The sequence below is a fragment of the Muscardinus avellanarius genome, assembly GCF_963383645.1.
Source record: "Muscardinus avellanarius genome assembly, chromosome: 8".
Lineage (NCBI taxonomy): Eukaryota > Metazoa > Chordata > Mammalia > Rodentia > Gliridae > Muscardinus > Muscardinus avellanarius.
Genome location: NC_137794.1, coordinates 33,143,144 through 33,157,206, shown reverse-complemented (window position 1 = coordinate 33,157,206; position 14,063 = coordinate 33,143,144). Strand labels below are relative to the sequence as shown.

General features: G+C 36.2%; 1 protein-coding gene across 1 annotated transcript in view; it reads left to right on the top strand.

Moving 5' to 3' along the window:
- The window catches only part of BCKDHB (branched chain keto acid dehydrogenase E1 subunit beta), a gene marked incomplete at its 3' end in the record, with an annotated part of 243,016 nt that extends 229,569 nt beyond the window's left edge, over positions 1 to 13,447 (top strand). Inside the window, exon 9 of the mRNA XM_080700664.1 lies at positions 13,307 to 13,447. Within this exon, the coding sequence (XP_080556790.1) occupies positions 13,307 to 13,447 (141 nt within the window). The remainder of the gene's footprint in view (positions 1 to 13,306) is intronic.
- Positions 13,448 to 14,063: the final 616 nt, after the last annotated feature.

Genomic DNA, 14,063 nt, shown 5'->3' with positions numbered 1-14,063 from the left:
TTTAATCTGAGATTAATTTAATTGCAACGGCTTGTGCCATTGTCTGTTGTTTTAATTGCAAAAAGGGAATTTAATTTTATTCTCAAAAGACATTTAAATACTTTGGAAATGTTGTTCTGTAGTATTAGAGTTCTACAAAATGAATTAATCAAGGAAAATAGTTATAGAATATTTACTGTAAGGAGAGTATGAAATTCTTATTACAGTTCAAGTTAAAGGTAGGATAAAACTTGTTAAATATGTTTATTAAAATATGTTTTCAATCTGTTAAAAAGATGCCACATTTTAATCAAATTAGGTATATAAGATTATCTAGATTATATCATAGATAAGAAAATTAATTAAAGGAAGCTGTGTAATTTCTTAATGAAGCACTTCAGTGCTATTTTAAACTTAACAGTGGAAAAAAACTTTAAGCGTACATAAGTTGAACCTCCAGTTTTCCCTGAGACTTCAGAATCCGCCTTGAAACTCAAGTTACAGCTCACCTCTTGCCCTGAAGTTGCTGGGAATTAACTAGAAGCAAGTTCCTTTCAAGCACACCCTTCTTATTTGCACATCTTCACAGAAAGTATCTTTAAAAACCCCAAAACCTGTAAATCCACACTTAACCTACGATAACTCTCAAAGACCCATGGATTCCCCAGTGGCTGGCCCCTTTTCCCTACAGAAGGCACTATACTGCTGCCTTCTTATAGAAGTTACAGTTCTGATTGGACTTGACAAGCTGATAATTCCCCTAGTTTATCTTTTGCAGGTGTGATGGTAGCACCGGGTGCAGAATTCACTTTGCATACAAACAAGACTGAACACTAAATCACAAGTGTTACAGGGCACATGTGAGATCAGCAGGAGTCTGGGTGCGAATAGCAACGGCCCAGGCGCACCCGAGTGCGAGGGGTCACCTCACTCCATCTCCCCCAGCCTCAGGCCCGGGCCTGTCACCACTATGTAGCGTTGACAAACATATTAAATGGGACTATATCAATGGCTGTTCCACTTTATTATTAAATATCTCCTTGGTTACCCTAAGTCCAGGTTACTAAGCCCATGGGTGTTTGTTCTCTGTATGCACGCGCATGTTCTTTTTTTTTTTTTTTGAACCCACAAGCATTTGGACAATTGCATTTCTTTTTCTATCATCCTCCATGTTGCTTCTCTGGACATTCACTGGGGCGTGTTAATTACACATTTTACAGATTGTTCATAGGTGTCCACATGTGTTCACATGCACCATTATCTTTGTTGTGTGACAAGTGTGTAAACGTATGATCTCCGTGGGGGAATCAGTTCTGTGCGTCTTAGCCGCTGATTCTTATTGAGGGACCCGATGAAGTTTTTGTAGTTCAGCCCAGGGAAATAGATAAAAAATATTAATTTTTCTGGTCCATCTGAATTAAATAGGTGAATATTACCCTTCTATATGAGCCTCAAATTTAATGTAAATTTATTAACTAGTAGCAACTTTGAACATTTCTATTTTTATATTTTTACACTTAACTATACAAGTATCCAGAAAGAAATCCCAATCACTACCCCTTTGTTAATGAATTTATGGTTTTATCATACTTATTAGAAATTTTTCTGTGCTGACAAGCAATGCAGCCTTTGTGAGAACATGTGCAGAATCTGGTTCATCTTATCAGCATACCATCCCCCCAATTATGGTAGTAAAAAATGAGGCATGTCAGTTTCCCCCTATTTCTGAAGTGTTTTCTGGTTCTTGAAATTCTTATACAAAAATGTGTGCATGATACTCATAGACATTTAACCTGAAAAGCTTCTTTGTAAGACATAGCAGCCGATTTTTAAAGGCAGAAACATAGATATGTAAATACAGCAGAGAGGAAAACATATTTTGAATTTTGAATTTTGTTTTAATTGGATACTGTCTATTCACAATTGCCAAATTTAAATAGATTTATCTCACTGTGTTTGCAAAAGTTATCTGCAAATAAATAATGAGAGCGACTAACAAGCTTTTTCTTAGGTCTTTTTCTTACTGCCAGAAACCTGTGTGTTTTGTTAATTTGCTCAATTATTAAACTTTAGGACAAAGATAAATTTACTAGTAGGGGGTTCTATTAACAATTAATAGTTGGGGTCAAATTTTTTACTCTACCTCCCTAATAATTTGGTTACATTTAACATTTATTTTTGCTCTACTTTATTAATATAATTTCAGTAATCAAGTGACCAGAATTAAATTGCTGAAAAATAACTGGCTGTGATTTATTCATTTTTTGAAGTCAAGCTTTAAAGGTTGTGATGCTCTAGCACCCAGGATTGTGGGTTATTTTTTTTTAAAGAATCTTTAATTCTAGTAAAAACATTGACATATCTATTTTGGCATTATGCAGAAAAAGTAAAATAGACTTCTATTTTTTTCCCTTTTGCTTGCCTTTTCTATGTTTATCAAGTTGTTTTGACCTTTTTTTAAGCATAAACAAAAAAGTGGAAATTTTACACATTTAAAGAGAAAGAAAATCCCATGAGAAAACCCTTAATGTTTTATCAAGAGTATAATTTGTAAAATAGCAAATATTTTAGCCATTTTTTTTTAAAAAATGCAGCTTCTCAAACTTTTTAGAATGATGGTAACAGAGAGGAATCACTCTATTCTCATAGTTTCAGTTTATAATTAGTCTGGAAACTTAAAAGCAGGTTGCTAAATTGGGACAGTGACAGATCCTAACAGGAATCTTCTTAATGGAGCTTCAGTCCCCCAAATTCTGAAGCAATATGTTTCCTCTGTCATGAGACAAAGGAAATCGTCAGGTCGCGTTAGGCAGGATTTATTTCTGCATTCTGAACACCATTTGGTGGTGGTAGTCTGCTACACGAAGAATTTTGTGGAAGAACAAGCAGAAAATTGAATGCCCTGCAGGATCATCAAAAGTCGCTTTTCAGGGTATTATGAATGTTGTGGTGCCAAGCGCACCAGCAGTCCTACCTTGCAGAGAGCGGCGCTCCTGAGGTGACCCAGCGCTGCCAGTCCTTATGTTTATCATTATGCTTCTACATTCTAAGGAAATTCCACTTTCCAGCGTCGTCCCTGCTGTCGCTGCTCCCGATGTTTTCTTCTATAGGAAGAATTTGAACTATAAAACTTGAGAAGCTTCAGCGTCTGTGGAAATTTGAGAGCATTGCCTTTTTTTTCCCCTTTCTTGAATATAAAGTATTTTAACAAAAGCATTGCAGCCCAGTGCGTTTTAAATGGCAAAACTTGCACATAGTGTATCTCAAGAGAATTTAGACTTTAGATACTGAACTTTTAAAGTCTCAGAACACCTTCAGAGATCAACTGCAGCGAATAGAATGTGTGGCGGAAGTTTTAATGGAGAAATTAATTTTTAGCCATTGTTTTTTATGGTGCCATTCAGGTGGGGATGGTGGGGTGACTCGGGCCGTATTCAAGGGCCTTATGGGGGAAAGTTTCAAAGTAGAACTAAACCTCTGCAGGTTTTATCTGGAAAAATAAAGTGGTTTAGATGAGGTACTAGGCTTTACCTTTGTGATTACTATGTTTAATGAGCTAATATTTAAAAATATTTAAGTATGGTCTCTGGACTCTAATACGCATGATATTATTTTTAAAAGTGACTTTACTTTTTTATAAATGGCATAAGTAAATTGTCACTTCCTTGATTTTATTTCTTATTTTGAAATAGCAAAATATAAAAGTATAGTTTTGAGAAATGTAATAATTTCTTTTATGTAACTCTTATAATAATCTCGACATTAAAGCATGAAATATTGATTTAAATTTTGACTTTAAAATTTGTACTAATTAAGAAATTTATTCAAGTAAATTATTACCTGTGGAAACTGAAGTTTCTACAGGTAATATATCAAGGCCCATAGACAGTTTTATATTAATGCCTGTTTATATTCTGACATGAATATGAGTTTGAATCATGAAGCATTTCCATGCATGTTTTAATACTATTCTCCAACTTTGTTTTGGGTAGCTAGACTGTGTCCAGGGAAACCGTTTAAAGCAGAAATAACATTTTTTTTTCTGACTTCTGAAAATAAGCTCCCATTTAAAAATGGAATCTGAATTTAAATAAAAATCCTAATTTATGATTCATTTTCATTCTCTAACTAACTGAAAGAAATCTTAAGGGGGCAAAAACTGTATGAAATTACCAGTCATTCGCATTTACAGAGGAAGAAATGGAATTTTTTAAAAGTCAGCAGACACTGAAGATGTTTTGGTGAATTAAGTGATAGAGATCTGATATTTTTAGTTTAGTTGAGATTATGAATTTACACATACCTGCTTTGCTGAAATAGTTTGATTTGACAACAATATTTGAGGTTTATACAAATTTGGATAAAATTGTATTATTCAAATGCTGTCTTATTTAGTTTTATTGGTCCAACTCTATAAAGTGAGATACTTTATAGCAACAAGTATTGGTTGTACGCATCTTAAAATATACATAGGATTAGAAGAAAAGAGCATCTCTAACATTTAGGGCAACATCCTTGTTTAAGGATAAGTTAAGAACTTTGCCTTCTGAAGAATTAATTTTATAGATTCATGCATGTGGAAAATTGATACATACTAATATATACATATATATATATATAATCTTAGGCTCTGTTGTAAAGCATAATTCATACTGTTTAAAGCATAATCTCCAATGAAAATAATACCTTATATTAGTAAAGTTGTTTTTATTTAAGTCGGTAGAAATTAATTTGGAGTTTCTGGCATACGGCCTTTGCAGGTTTCTGTGACTCATTTGCTGAGAAAGTGTGATTCAAGTCACCAGGATCATTTTTTCTCATCTTCTAAAACTCATATTTTGACCTTGGACAAATTTTCATGGCAGATTTAGAACAAATACTCTGATAATATTTGGAAGCTGCTTGATGTCTAACCTTACATAACCAGGACTAATATGTCTCTAAATTCATGTGTTTTAAAGGTATCAAATATATGTCATTTTGGAAGACAACTTAGTTTTTCCTTTATTTCTAGAGTTTAACTCTTACACACTGCTAATTATAACTTCTAGGCAACTAAATGAATTGAGAAGTAAATTATTGCGGTTTTATTAATTTAATAGTTAACATCAACTAAGTATATTAGTATTAGACTTAAAATGCTCTCCACAAGTCACTTAAAGCTATTCATATTTTCTCCTAAAAAGAAATGGAAATTCTATAATATATATGTCTTCAATGCTCATTACATTTATAGTTTAATTTATTCATTCTCCCTGAAGTAAAATACAGTCTCATAGTTTAAATTGTTAATGACATAATGATTATCTTATGTAAGCTAGACCTTTTTGTTTGCAAAGTAACTTAAAATAAATTTTCTAAGTTTTCACTTTGAATTGAAGTTGTATAGTGATATTTTTCTCCTTGGATATTTCCAAGGAGGAATATAAAGTCCTAATTTATCAGATAATCCTACAGGCAACATATGCCTATTTTGACTCATGTGTTTCTCCTTACGCTGGCATGCTTTATGGATTTTCATTAAGTGCTTAGAAAAACGAATCAGAAAAAGAAATGAATTTAATCAGCCTATATTAGTTAGAAGAAAGCAGAACATACACATACAAGACCTATAATTTTTTTTATCTCACATTCAGCTTTTTCTCACATCTTTCCAACCCCAAATGGTATATAGTCTTGTACAATGGTCTGTATCCAACTTTCTGTCATTGGAAGAACTGAGTAAAAATTATTCCAAAATTGTTCTTAGAAAGAAATCTGAGCCTGGAATTGCCTTGAACTAAAAAGCAAACAAAAAAGCAAATACTGCTTTAAAAACATAGCATATAACATTGAGTGATTTTTCTCTTTCTTTCTTTCTTTCTTTCTTTCTTTCTTTCTTTCTTTCTTTTTTCTTTCTTTCTTTCTTTCTGTACAGAGGATTAAACCCAGAGGCATTCTATGTTGCGCTATACCCCTAGCTTTTTAATTTTTTTTTATTTTGAAACAGGGCCTCGCTAAATTGTTGAAGCTGGCTTTGAACCTGCTATCCTTTCGTCTCAGCCTCCCAATTACTGGGATTACAATTGGGCGCCACTGGGTCCAGCCTCATGGTCTTTATTCTTGACTTTTCAAAGTAGATATGCTCTGATTACATCTTTCAGGTAGTGGACTCTTTTAACCAGAAACTTCTGTAAGATGACTGACACATCATTTCTCTGTTGTGTCACTCTATAGAAAATATGTTCTTTGTGGGGAGAATTACTTTAATCATTTTTCAAGCTCCTAACTTCCATATCTAGACACACTTAAGCTGTTGTTACAACTCCAGGAACCAGCCATTAGTGGCCAGGCTCCCTGCTTTCCACCAGGGGGCAGCACTGGACCCTGCCTGTTTATACCTTGAGGGCAGCTTGACTCCTTGAGCAAGGTCAGTGGGCTCCACCCTCCCTCATACAGTGCTTACAGATTTTTTTTCTTGCACCTTACTAAAGGTGCAAGAAAAAAGGCTTAGGCTTAGTAAGTGTTTAGTAAGCAGTAGCTGTTTGGAACTTGTGCTATAAGTAATTATATCTCAGGTTAGGCTGTTCTGTATACTTGAATCTTGCATGCAGTGATGATGTGTTCTACCCTTTTTTAAATACCTATGTTTATTATAAATTAGAGATTTATTTAACTTGAAAAATAACCAAAGGAAGATACCAAGGCAGTTACTGACCACTATGACATGTCAGGCATAAAACCAGGGTGTTTGTTTGTTTTGTGTGTGTGTGTGTGTGTGTGTGTGTGTGTGTGTGTGTGTGTGTGTTGGTGGTACTGGGGGTGGAACCCAAAGGCTTTCTACCTCCGAGCTATACTCCCAGACCTTTTTTTTAAAATATTTTATTTGGAAACAGGGTCTCACTAAGTTTCTGGAAGCCTCACTGAGTAGCTGAGGCTGGCTTCAAACCCGTGCGATCCTCCTGTCTCAGCCTCCCAAGCGCTGGGATTACAAGTGTGCACCACCACGCCCGGCTATAAAACCAGGTTTTTTCATTTGCAACCACACAACCTAAAGAGGCAAAAATAGATATATACAGATACTTTTCAAAAGAAGACATACCAATGGACAACAAATACATAAGAAATGCTCAATTTCAGAGAAATACAAGTCAGAACCACAATAAGCTGTCCTCTCACCACAGTTAGAATGGCTTTCGTCAAAAAGTCAAGAAATAATCAATTCTGGCCAAGAAGAAGAGAAAAAGGAAACTCTTCTACACTGTTGATAGGAATGCAAATTACTGTAGCCATTGTGGAAAACAGGTTGGGGAGTCCTCAAAAGGCTAAAAATAGAACTACTGTGTGATCCAGTAGTTCCATGGCTGGCGATGTACCCAAAGGGACGAAATCTTTACACTAAAAAGATAGTTGTATTTGCTGTTTATTGCAGCACTGTTCGCAATAGTCCAAGTGTGGCATTAGCCCAGATGAATGGATAAAGAGATTGTGGTGTATTTACACAGTGGAATACTACTCAGCCACTAAGGGAAAATGCATGTTGCCATTTGTAGCAACATCAATGAAACTGAGAAAAAAAGGCGGAGTGAAATAAGCCAGACATAGAAAGACAACTAGCACCAGCCTCACTAATACAAGTTGACGTGGTGTTAGCATGGAGTAGGATAGTGTTCATTAAAGACAGGAAAGGATACAGGGAGAGGGAACAGAAAGAAATTACGAGGGACTTCTAGGGACTGGAAAGAGTTCCTGAGGGGAAGAGGAGGGGTTCGAAGGTAGAAGGCTAGTGGACGTGATCAACGTGCAATGTATGTATTTGTGGAAATATCACAGTGAATCCCATTAACTTGTAAAATTAACATATGTTAATAATAATAATTAAAACATAAATAGTTACAAGACAACAGAAAAAGTAATTCAGAATTTTATTTTATTTTATTTTATTTTATTTTATTTTATTTTATTTGTGGTACTGGGGATGAAACCCAGGGGCATTCTACCTCCAAGCTACACCCCCAGCCCTATTTTTTTGTTCTTTTTTTGAAACAGGGTCTCACTGAGTTGCAAAGGGCCTCACTAAGTAGTAGCTGAGGCTGTCTGCGAATCGTGATTCTCCTTGTTTCAGTCTCTCAAATGCTGGGATTACAAGTGTGCGCCACCATGCCCGGCTAATACAGAATTTTAAAAGACATCTTTTTTGCTGTTATAAACAAAGGCTTGGAGAGGTTAAATTATAGTAAAACCAAGATTCTGTGCTGTGTCAATTATATTATGCTGCTTTGCCATAAAAACAACAAAAAGATTTGCTGAGGGTGACTGAAACCACAGCGAGGAATGCCTGAAAGTGATTCCAGTGATTTAACTCCTGTGATACCATGACAGGAGAATTAGTGGTTGGTGTACTTAAATTTTCAATGGGGCAAGATGAGAGTAAATATTGAGAGATCTCGATAGATCCCATGAAAGCTCTAGAATAGATGCATATATATAATATACAGCATATACTAATGTCTTAGTCTTAATGTTTTGTTGATAAAATAATGTACTTGACATTGTGTAATTTATACTGAATGCTTGTAATCCCTGCGCTTGGGAGGTGGAGACAGGATGATCATGCAGGTTAGAAGCCAGCTGTGCTGGCTTAAGAGGCCCTGTTTCAAATAAAAAATTATAAAAATAGGCCTGGGAGTGTAGCCCGGAGGTAGAAGGGTTTCCAGGAACCCCAGTACCACACACACACAAAAAAGTTTATTTGGCTCTTGGTTCTGGAGGCTGGGTAGTCCAGCAGCGTGTCACCAGCATCTTTTTGGCCTCTAGTGAAGCATCTTGCTACATCATAAGATGGGAGGGTATCACATGGCAAGACTGAGTGAGCGAACTAATTGGGGTCTGTCTTCCCATACAGCCATTCCTGCCCATATGCAGGCCCCTTCCCAGGTCCTCGTCTAGTCCCAGTGAGCTCGTAAGGGCCTCACTTCCATATACCAGCAACATTTGAATTTGGGGACTAAGTTCCCAGAGTATGACCTCTGTGGGAAACCATTCAAATCATAGATACAGCAGAATTAATTTTTAAAACCTCAGTATTTTATTTATCTTAAGCTACTACAGACCCAATTCTGTTAATTTGTACTTCCCTTCTATTACTTGTTTAAAACCTAAATGGTCTATGTCCTCCCTGATTTCAACAAGATATTTTGTTTTTCAATAACAAAGCCAAAAGATAAATTTGCATTGTTTTGTTGTAGAAAGTAAGCAAACAAAGATAATTTATTTTGCCCATGTCTATGATTGGAATGATTTGGAATTATTTCATGTTGCTTGCTTCCTTTTCTGGCTATAGTAATTAGCAATCCAGATGGCTAATATATAAACGATTGGAGCTATGCTTACTTAAATCATTTAGTCTAGCTCAGGAAGTTCCTCCTACCCATGACCATCTGTTTATTGCTTTGTGTGTTACCTTCATGTGTAAGTTTGTGTTTTCAGTTGATTTTTTTTTTTTTTTTTTGGTACTGAGAACTTAACCCAACAGTGTTATATCTCTGAGCTTCACACTCAGCCCTTTTTTTATGTTTTATTTTGAAACCAGGTCTCACTACGTTGCCAGGGTCTTGCCAAGCTCCAGTCTTAGATTCCCAAGAACTGGAAATACAGGGGTGCACCACCACATCCAGCTTGCTTTCAGTTTCTCTAGATACAGTAGAATCAATTTTTAAAACCTCTACCTTATGTTGTATCCTTTACCGTCCCGTCCGGTCCGTATATATGTGTGAGAGGCTTCTTGCACTTAACCCACTATGCCTCTGAAGGGCCCTGTTACAAAATCTTAATAATTCCATCCTCCCTTCCATTCTATTGTTCTCTTTATTCTTAATTCATTTTGCCCCTCGTTATTGCCACTCACAAAAGTGATGCCTCAAAATTTGCAGCACAAGGACTAAGTACATGGGCTTTGTAGTTGGCTGTGTATGTAGCCACTTGACCCTGGGCAAATTCCTCTACCTCAGTATTCTAATTTATGAAATTAAATACAAATGAGAAAAAAATAGAACTCATTTAGCACCATGCCCGGCCCACCACCAGTACTAGCGTGTTTTGTAAAAATATTTTCATTGTTGTAAAATGTCCTAGTCAGAAGCTAACACAAATACCATTTCTGGACTTTACCATGCGTCTTATGGAAGAAATGTGTCTTTGACTTTAAGCACCTGATGAGTGATGTAAAAGCACAAACCACAACAAAATACATGTAGTTGTGACACATGGTTTTTTCGGGCTTCACTTTCAGTCTTCCTTGCTGGATCCTGGGTGAAAGTTTGAATCCACAACAGTTGAAAGAAAGTTCCTCTTGATGCTTGTCTGAGCTCTTCCCTGTTTTCCATGGTTGCATGGGGCACGCTGTTCACTTTAGAAACGCAGTCACATCTGCCCTGGTTCCGGGTGGGTTACGCCTGTCCACATCCGTGGCTTTCCAAGGAGAAGGATCAAACACAGGCGCTCACTATCTCAGCCTGTGTTCTACACACAGCACAGAATCCTCCCAACAGCTCTGTGGGATACGCCACTATTTAATTCCTAATTTTATGCATTTTACTATTTCTGAATAAAAAAATGATCGAACATAGTTTAAAAAATACTAGTGTACTTAAGCAAGCAAGGGGACAGCTGAATATGATTAATCTGGATTGTGTTGAAAATTCAGGGCACATGGTTGCTATAGTTACGGTGTCATGTGGTTATAATGGAGAGAGAGATACTTTGGGAAGAATTAATCTTGGACATTAATTTACAGATCTACTACTGAAATTAAAGCCCCCCCCCATCTGTCTCTCTCTCTCTTTCTCTGTCTCTGTCTCTGTCTCTGTCTCTCTCTCTCTCTACACACACACACACACACAACTACTGTAAGTATGAAACTGAGGAGAACGAGGTGCCTGTTTTGATGGTGGCTCAAACGTGCTCACACATAACTCATTTGCATGGGAACCAAGTCAGTGAGAATAAACTGCACAGCAAACCTCTTGTTTCTAATGTCTTCAAAAGAAGTTTTAAGTGAAGTCCATGGGAAAAAAATAATTTAGACCTATTTTATATACTTTGGTTGGCAACGAGTTAAAATTTCAAACAATTTTAATTGGTCAGAGTATGTCCTTATAAAATTGAAAACCCCATTTATAGTCTTCTGTTATATATCTTTGAATCATCTTCTATGATTTTTACAATATATTTTATGTGCTTATAATAGTACTTTATGACAATTTAATTCCACATCATTTATAGTAATTGTTTCCGAAGTAAGGAAACCCTTCCTGTAAAACCACACATTTATGTAACATAAAATAGGGACTTTTATTCACATATGAAAGGGACTCTTCACTTTGGCCTTTTCTTTTATTTCAGTGTCATCTGATTACAGAATTAACAATGTCTTGTAAAGACTCAAATGATACATAAAGCACGAAGAGGGGACCTTTCTTGCCTCCTTGCTGTTCTTGGCTTCAAAGGATAACCAGTATTTACAGTTCCAGTCTGACCTGGCAGAGGATGCTTTTTTTGTACCTATGCAAATAGATAGATGTCTTCCTGGAAAGAGTGATGCTCACATTTTTCTAGACTTAAAAGCATTGCAACTTGAAAAAAACTTTTTTTTTATGATGTTAGCCACTATGTTAAAGGGAGCGATTTTAAGAAACACTGGCAGGTCATGGTGGTAAACCAGCGTTCCAAGTCACTAGTTTGAAAGAAGAGTCTTTTATAACAGGTGTAGAAGCAAAGGCATTTAGTGAAATATTTTGCCTATGATTTTCTTTATTTCATAGTATCCATGGATAATTTCTTTACAATGACTGCAAATTTCAGGAAAGATGGAAAAAACAGCCCGTGTCAGTTAAAGGAATAAAACTGAGTTAATCCCACATTGACAAGCTAAAGCTCTTTAAAGTTACTTGTTACGATCAAGAAATAATCCACCAAATCTGTCATTTTGTTCCAGCTTATTAGTAGTGGAATCTCTTAGGTGACTTTCTGAACCATACATATTAGTTTCTAAGATTGTTCATGGAGATTTTCTGTTACTAAGAAATACAGCGGTTACTTGGTGTTCGAGACAGCAAGTTGCAGTGATTAGCGGGGCAGAGAGAAGGTCCACAAATGTCCAGTTTGTTTTCTTTGGAGCTACTCTGTGCTGTTTGTGAACTCCTTTCTGCCCCAGTACACTTGTCACAGGAAACAATTTGCACAATGGGTAGAGATTTAGTATGGGATGTCAGGGTTTCTTCATGTGAAAATAACTGCTCAAATGAAAACTTAAAAATAGTACAACACATAAGAAAATTTAGGCACATAAATCCTTTGTGAAGCAGAGCAACGTATAAAAATGTGAATTAAAACCACGAGTTTTATTGTACGTAATAGTTATGAATTATTATTATAAAAATATATTATTTTCCTTAGAACTGTTTAATCACTTATCTCTCTTTTTAGTTTATATTTTTAAACTTTTATTTTCGAATTTGAATTTTCTGCTTGCATAAAATTTTCTTGCCCTTAAAAATATTTTCCTACACTATTGGGCAGGAGTTGAGATTTTACATACTTGCACCAGATTGCTAGCCTCATTGAACTCATGTCTCTAGGGGAGGCAGATAGTTTGGCCACTGCAATTGACCTGCCAAGATCAGTGCTCAGACAGAGGGCCCTCCCTAGTCTGTGCTGCACAGCTGAGAGTTGCTGTGAAGGAAGGCTTTCCAGCAGGGAGACTTCTAAGGCGATCCCTGAGAGGCACACCCACCAGCCAGGCAGAGAACCCTGGGCTTGGGCTGAGTGGCCAGAGGCCCAGTGCATCTGCAAAAGCCTGGCCCTGAGATAGAGGAGGACACAGTCAGTTCTCTAATAAAAGTTTAGCCTGGCTGGAGCGTAGTGGAATTACAGACATTTGTTTGGAAAGCAATATTTTCATTTTATAAAGTCTGAAAAACGTGGGGAATGAAAAATCATACATTACCACTAATTTCAAGCTGCAGAGTTCAATACAGTGAGCACTGTGCTCTGCTTTTGTCATGCTTCGCCTTTGTATTTGTAGGAAGCACATTTGATGTGATCTTCGTTGGGCTTAGCTAATAGATACAAGTGCATATACATATAGGGAAACACACTTGAGGTAAAGTTGGGATCATGCCGACATGCTACTTACTACCTGCTTTATTTCACATTATGACATACTTAAATATTTTTAATGTCCTTAGATGCAATTATATTTTGAATGAATGAATTTTTAACTTGAAATGTTCTGTTTCTATAAATAAAAACATATTCTTAAGTTGACCATCTTGATTCTTACCTGCAGGAAGAATGTTTCTTGAACTTGGAGGCTCCTATATCCAGAGTATGTGGATATGACACGCCATTTCCTCACATGTTTGAGCCATTTTATATCCCAGACAAATGGAAGTGCTATGATGCCCTTCGAAAAATGATCAACTATTGACCACAGAGGTAGGTTTACCCTTTATTTTGAGGAAGCCAATGTGTGCCCGTAGCATTTCTGTTCTGTTACCCAAAGGTCAACAGTTATCGGAGTGTTATATTTGGGTTAATAACAATTATCAGAACAAAATGTGTACCTCATAAAAAAAAAAATTAAAACCTCTATTCATAGCCGGGCATGGTGGCACATGCTTGTAATCCCAGCATTTGGGAGACTGAGACCAGAGGATCGCGGTTCGCAGACAGCCTCAGCTACATAGTGAGGCCTTTTACAACTCATTGAGACCCTGTTTCAAAAATAAAAAGACTAAAAAATAGAATTGGATATGTAGCTTGGAGTTACAATGCCCCTGGGTTCCTTCCTCAGTACCAAAAAAATAAAAACAAAAACCTCTACTCGTATATTTTCATTTAATGAAACATGTCAAGATTATTCCTAGAAAATGTGATTCAGTATGTTAACATCAAAGTCAAATATATCATATTGCTATGGTTGGTCCAACTTTTACCCTCTTTTCTGTATGTTTTTCTAACTATTTAAGGTGTTCATGAATAGGGGAAATTTAAAAATTACCCTTCAAGTACTGTTAACTTAGGCCCCAGTTAGTTATATGATG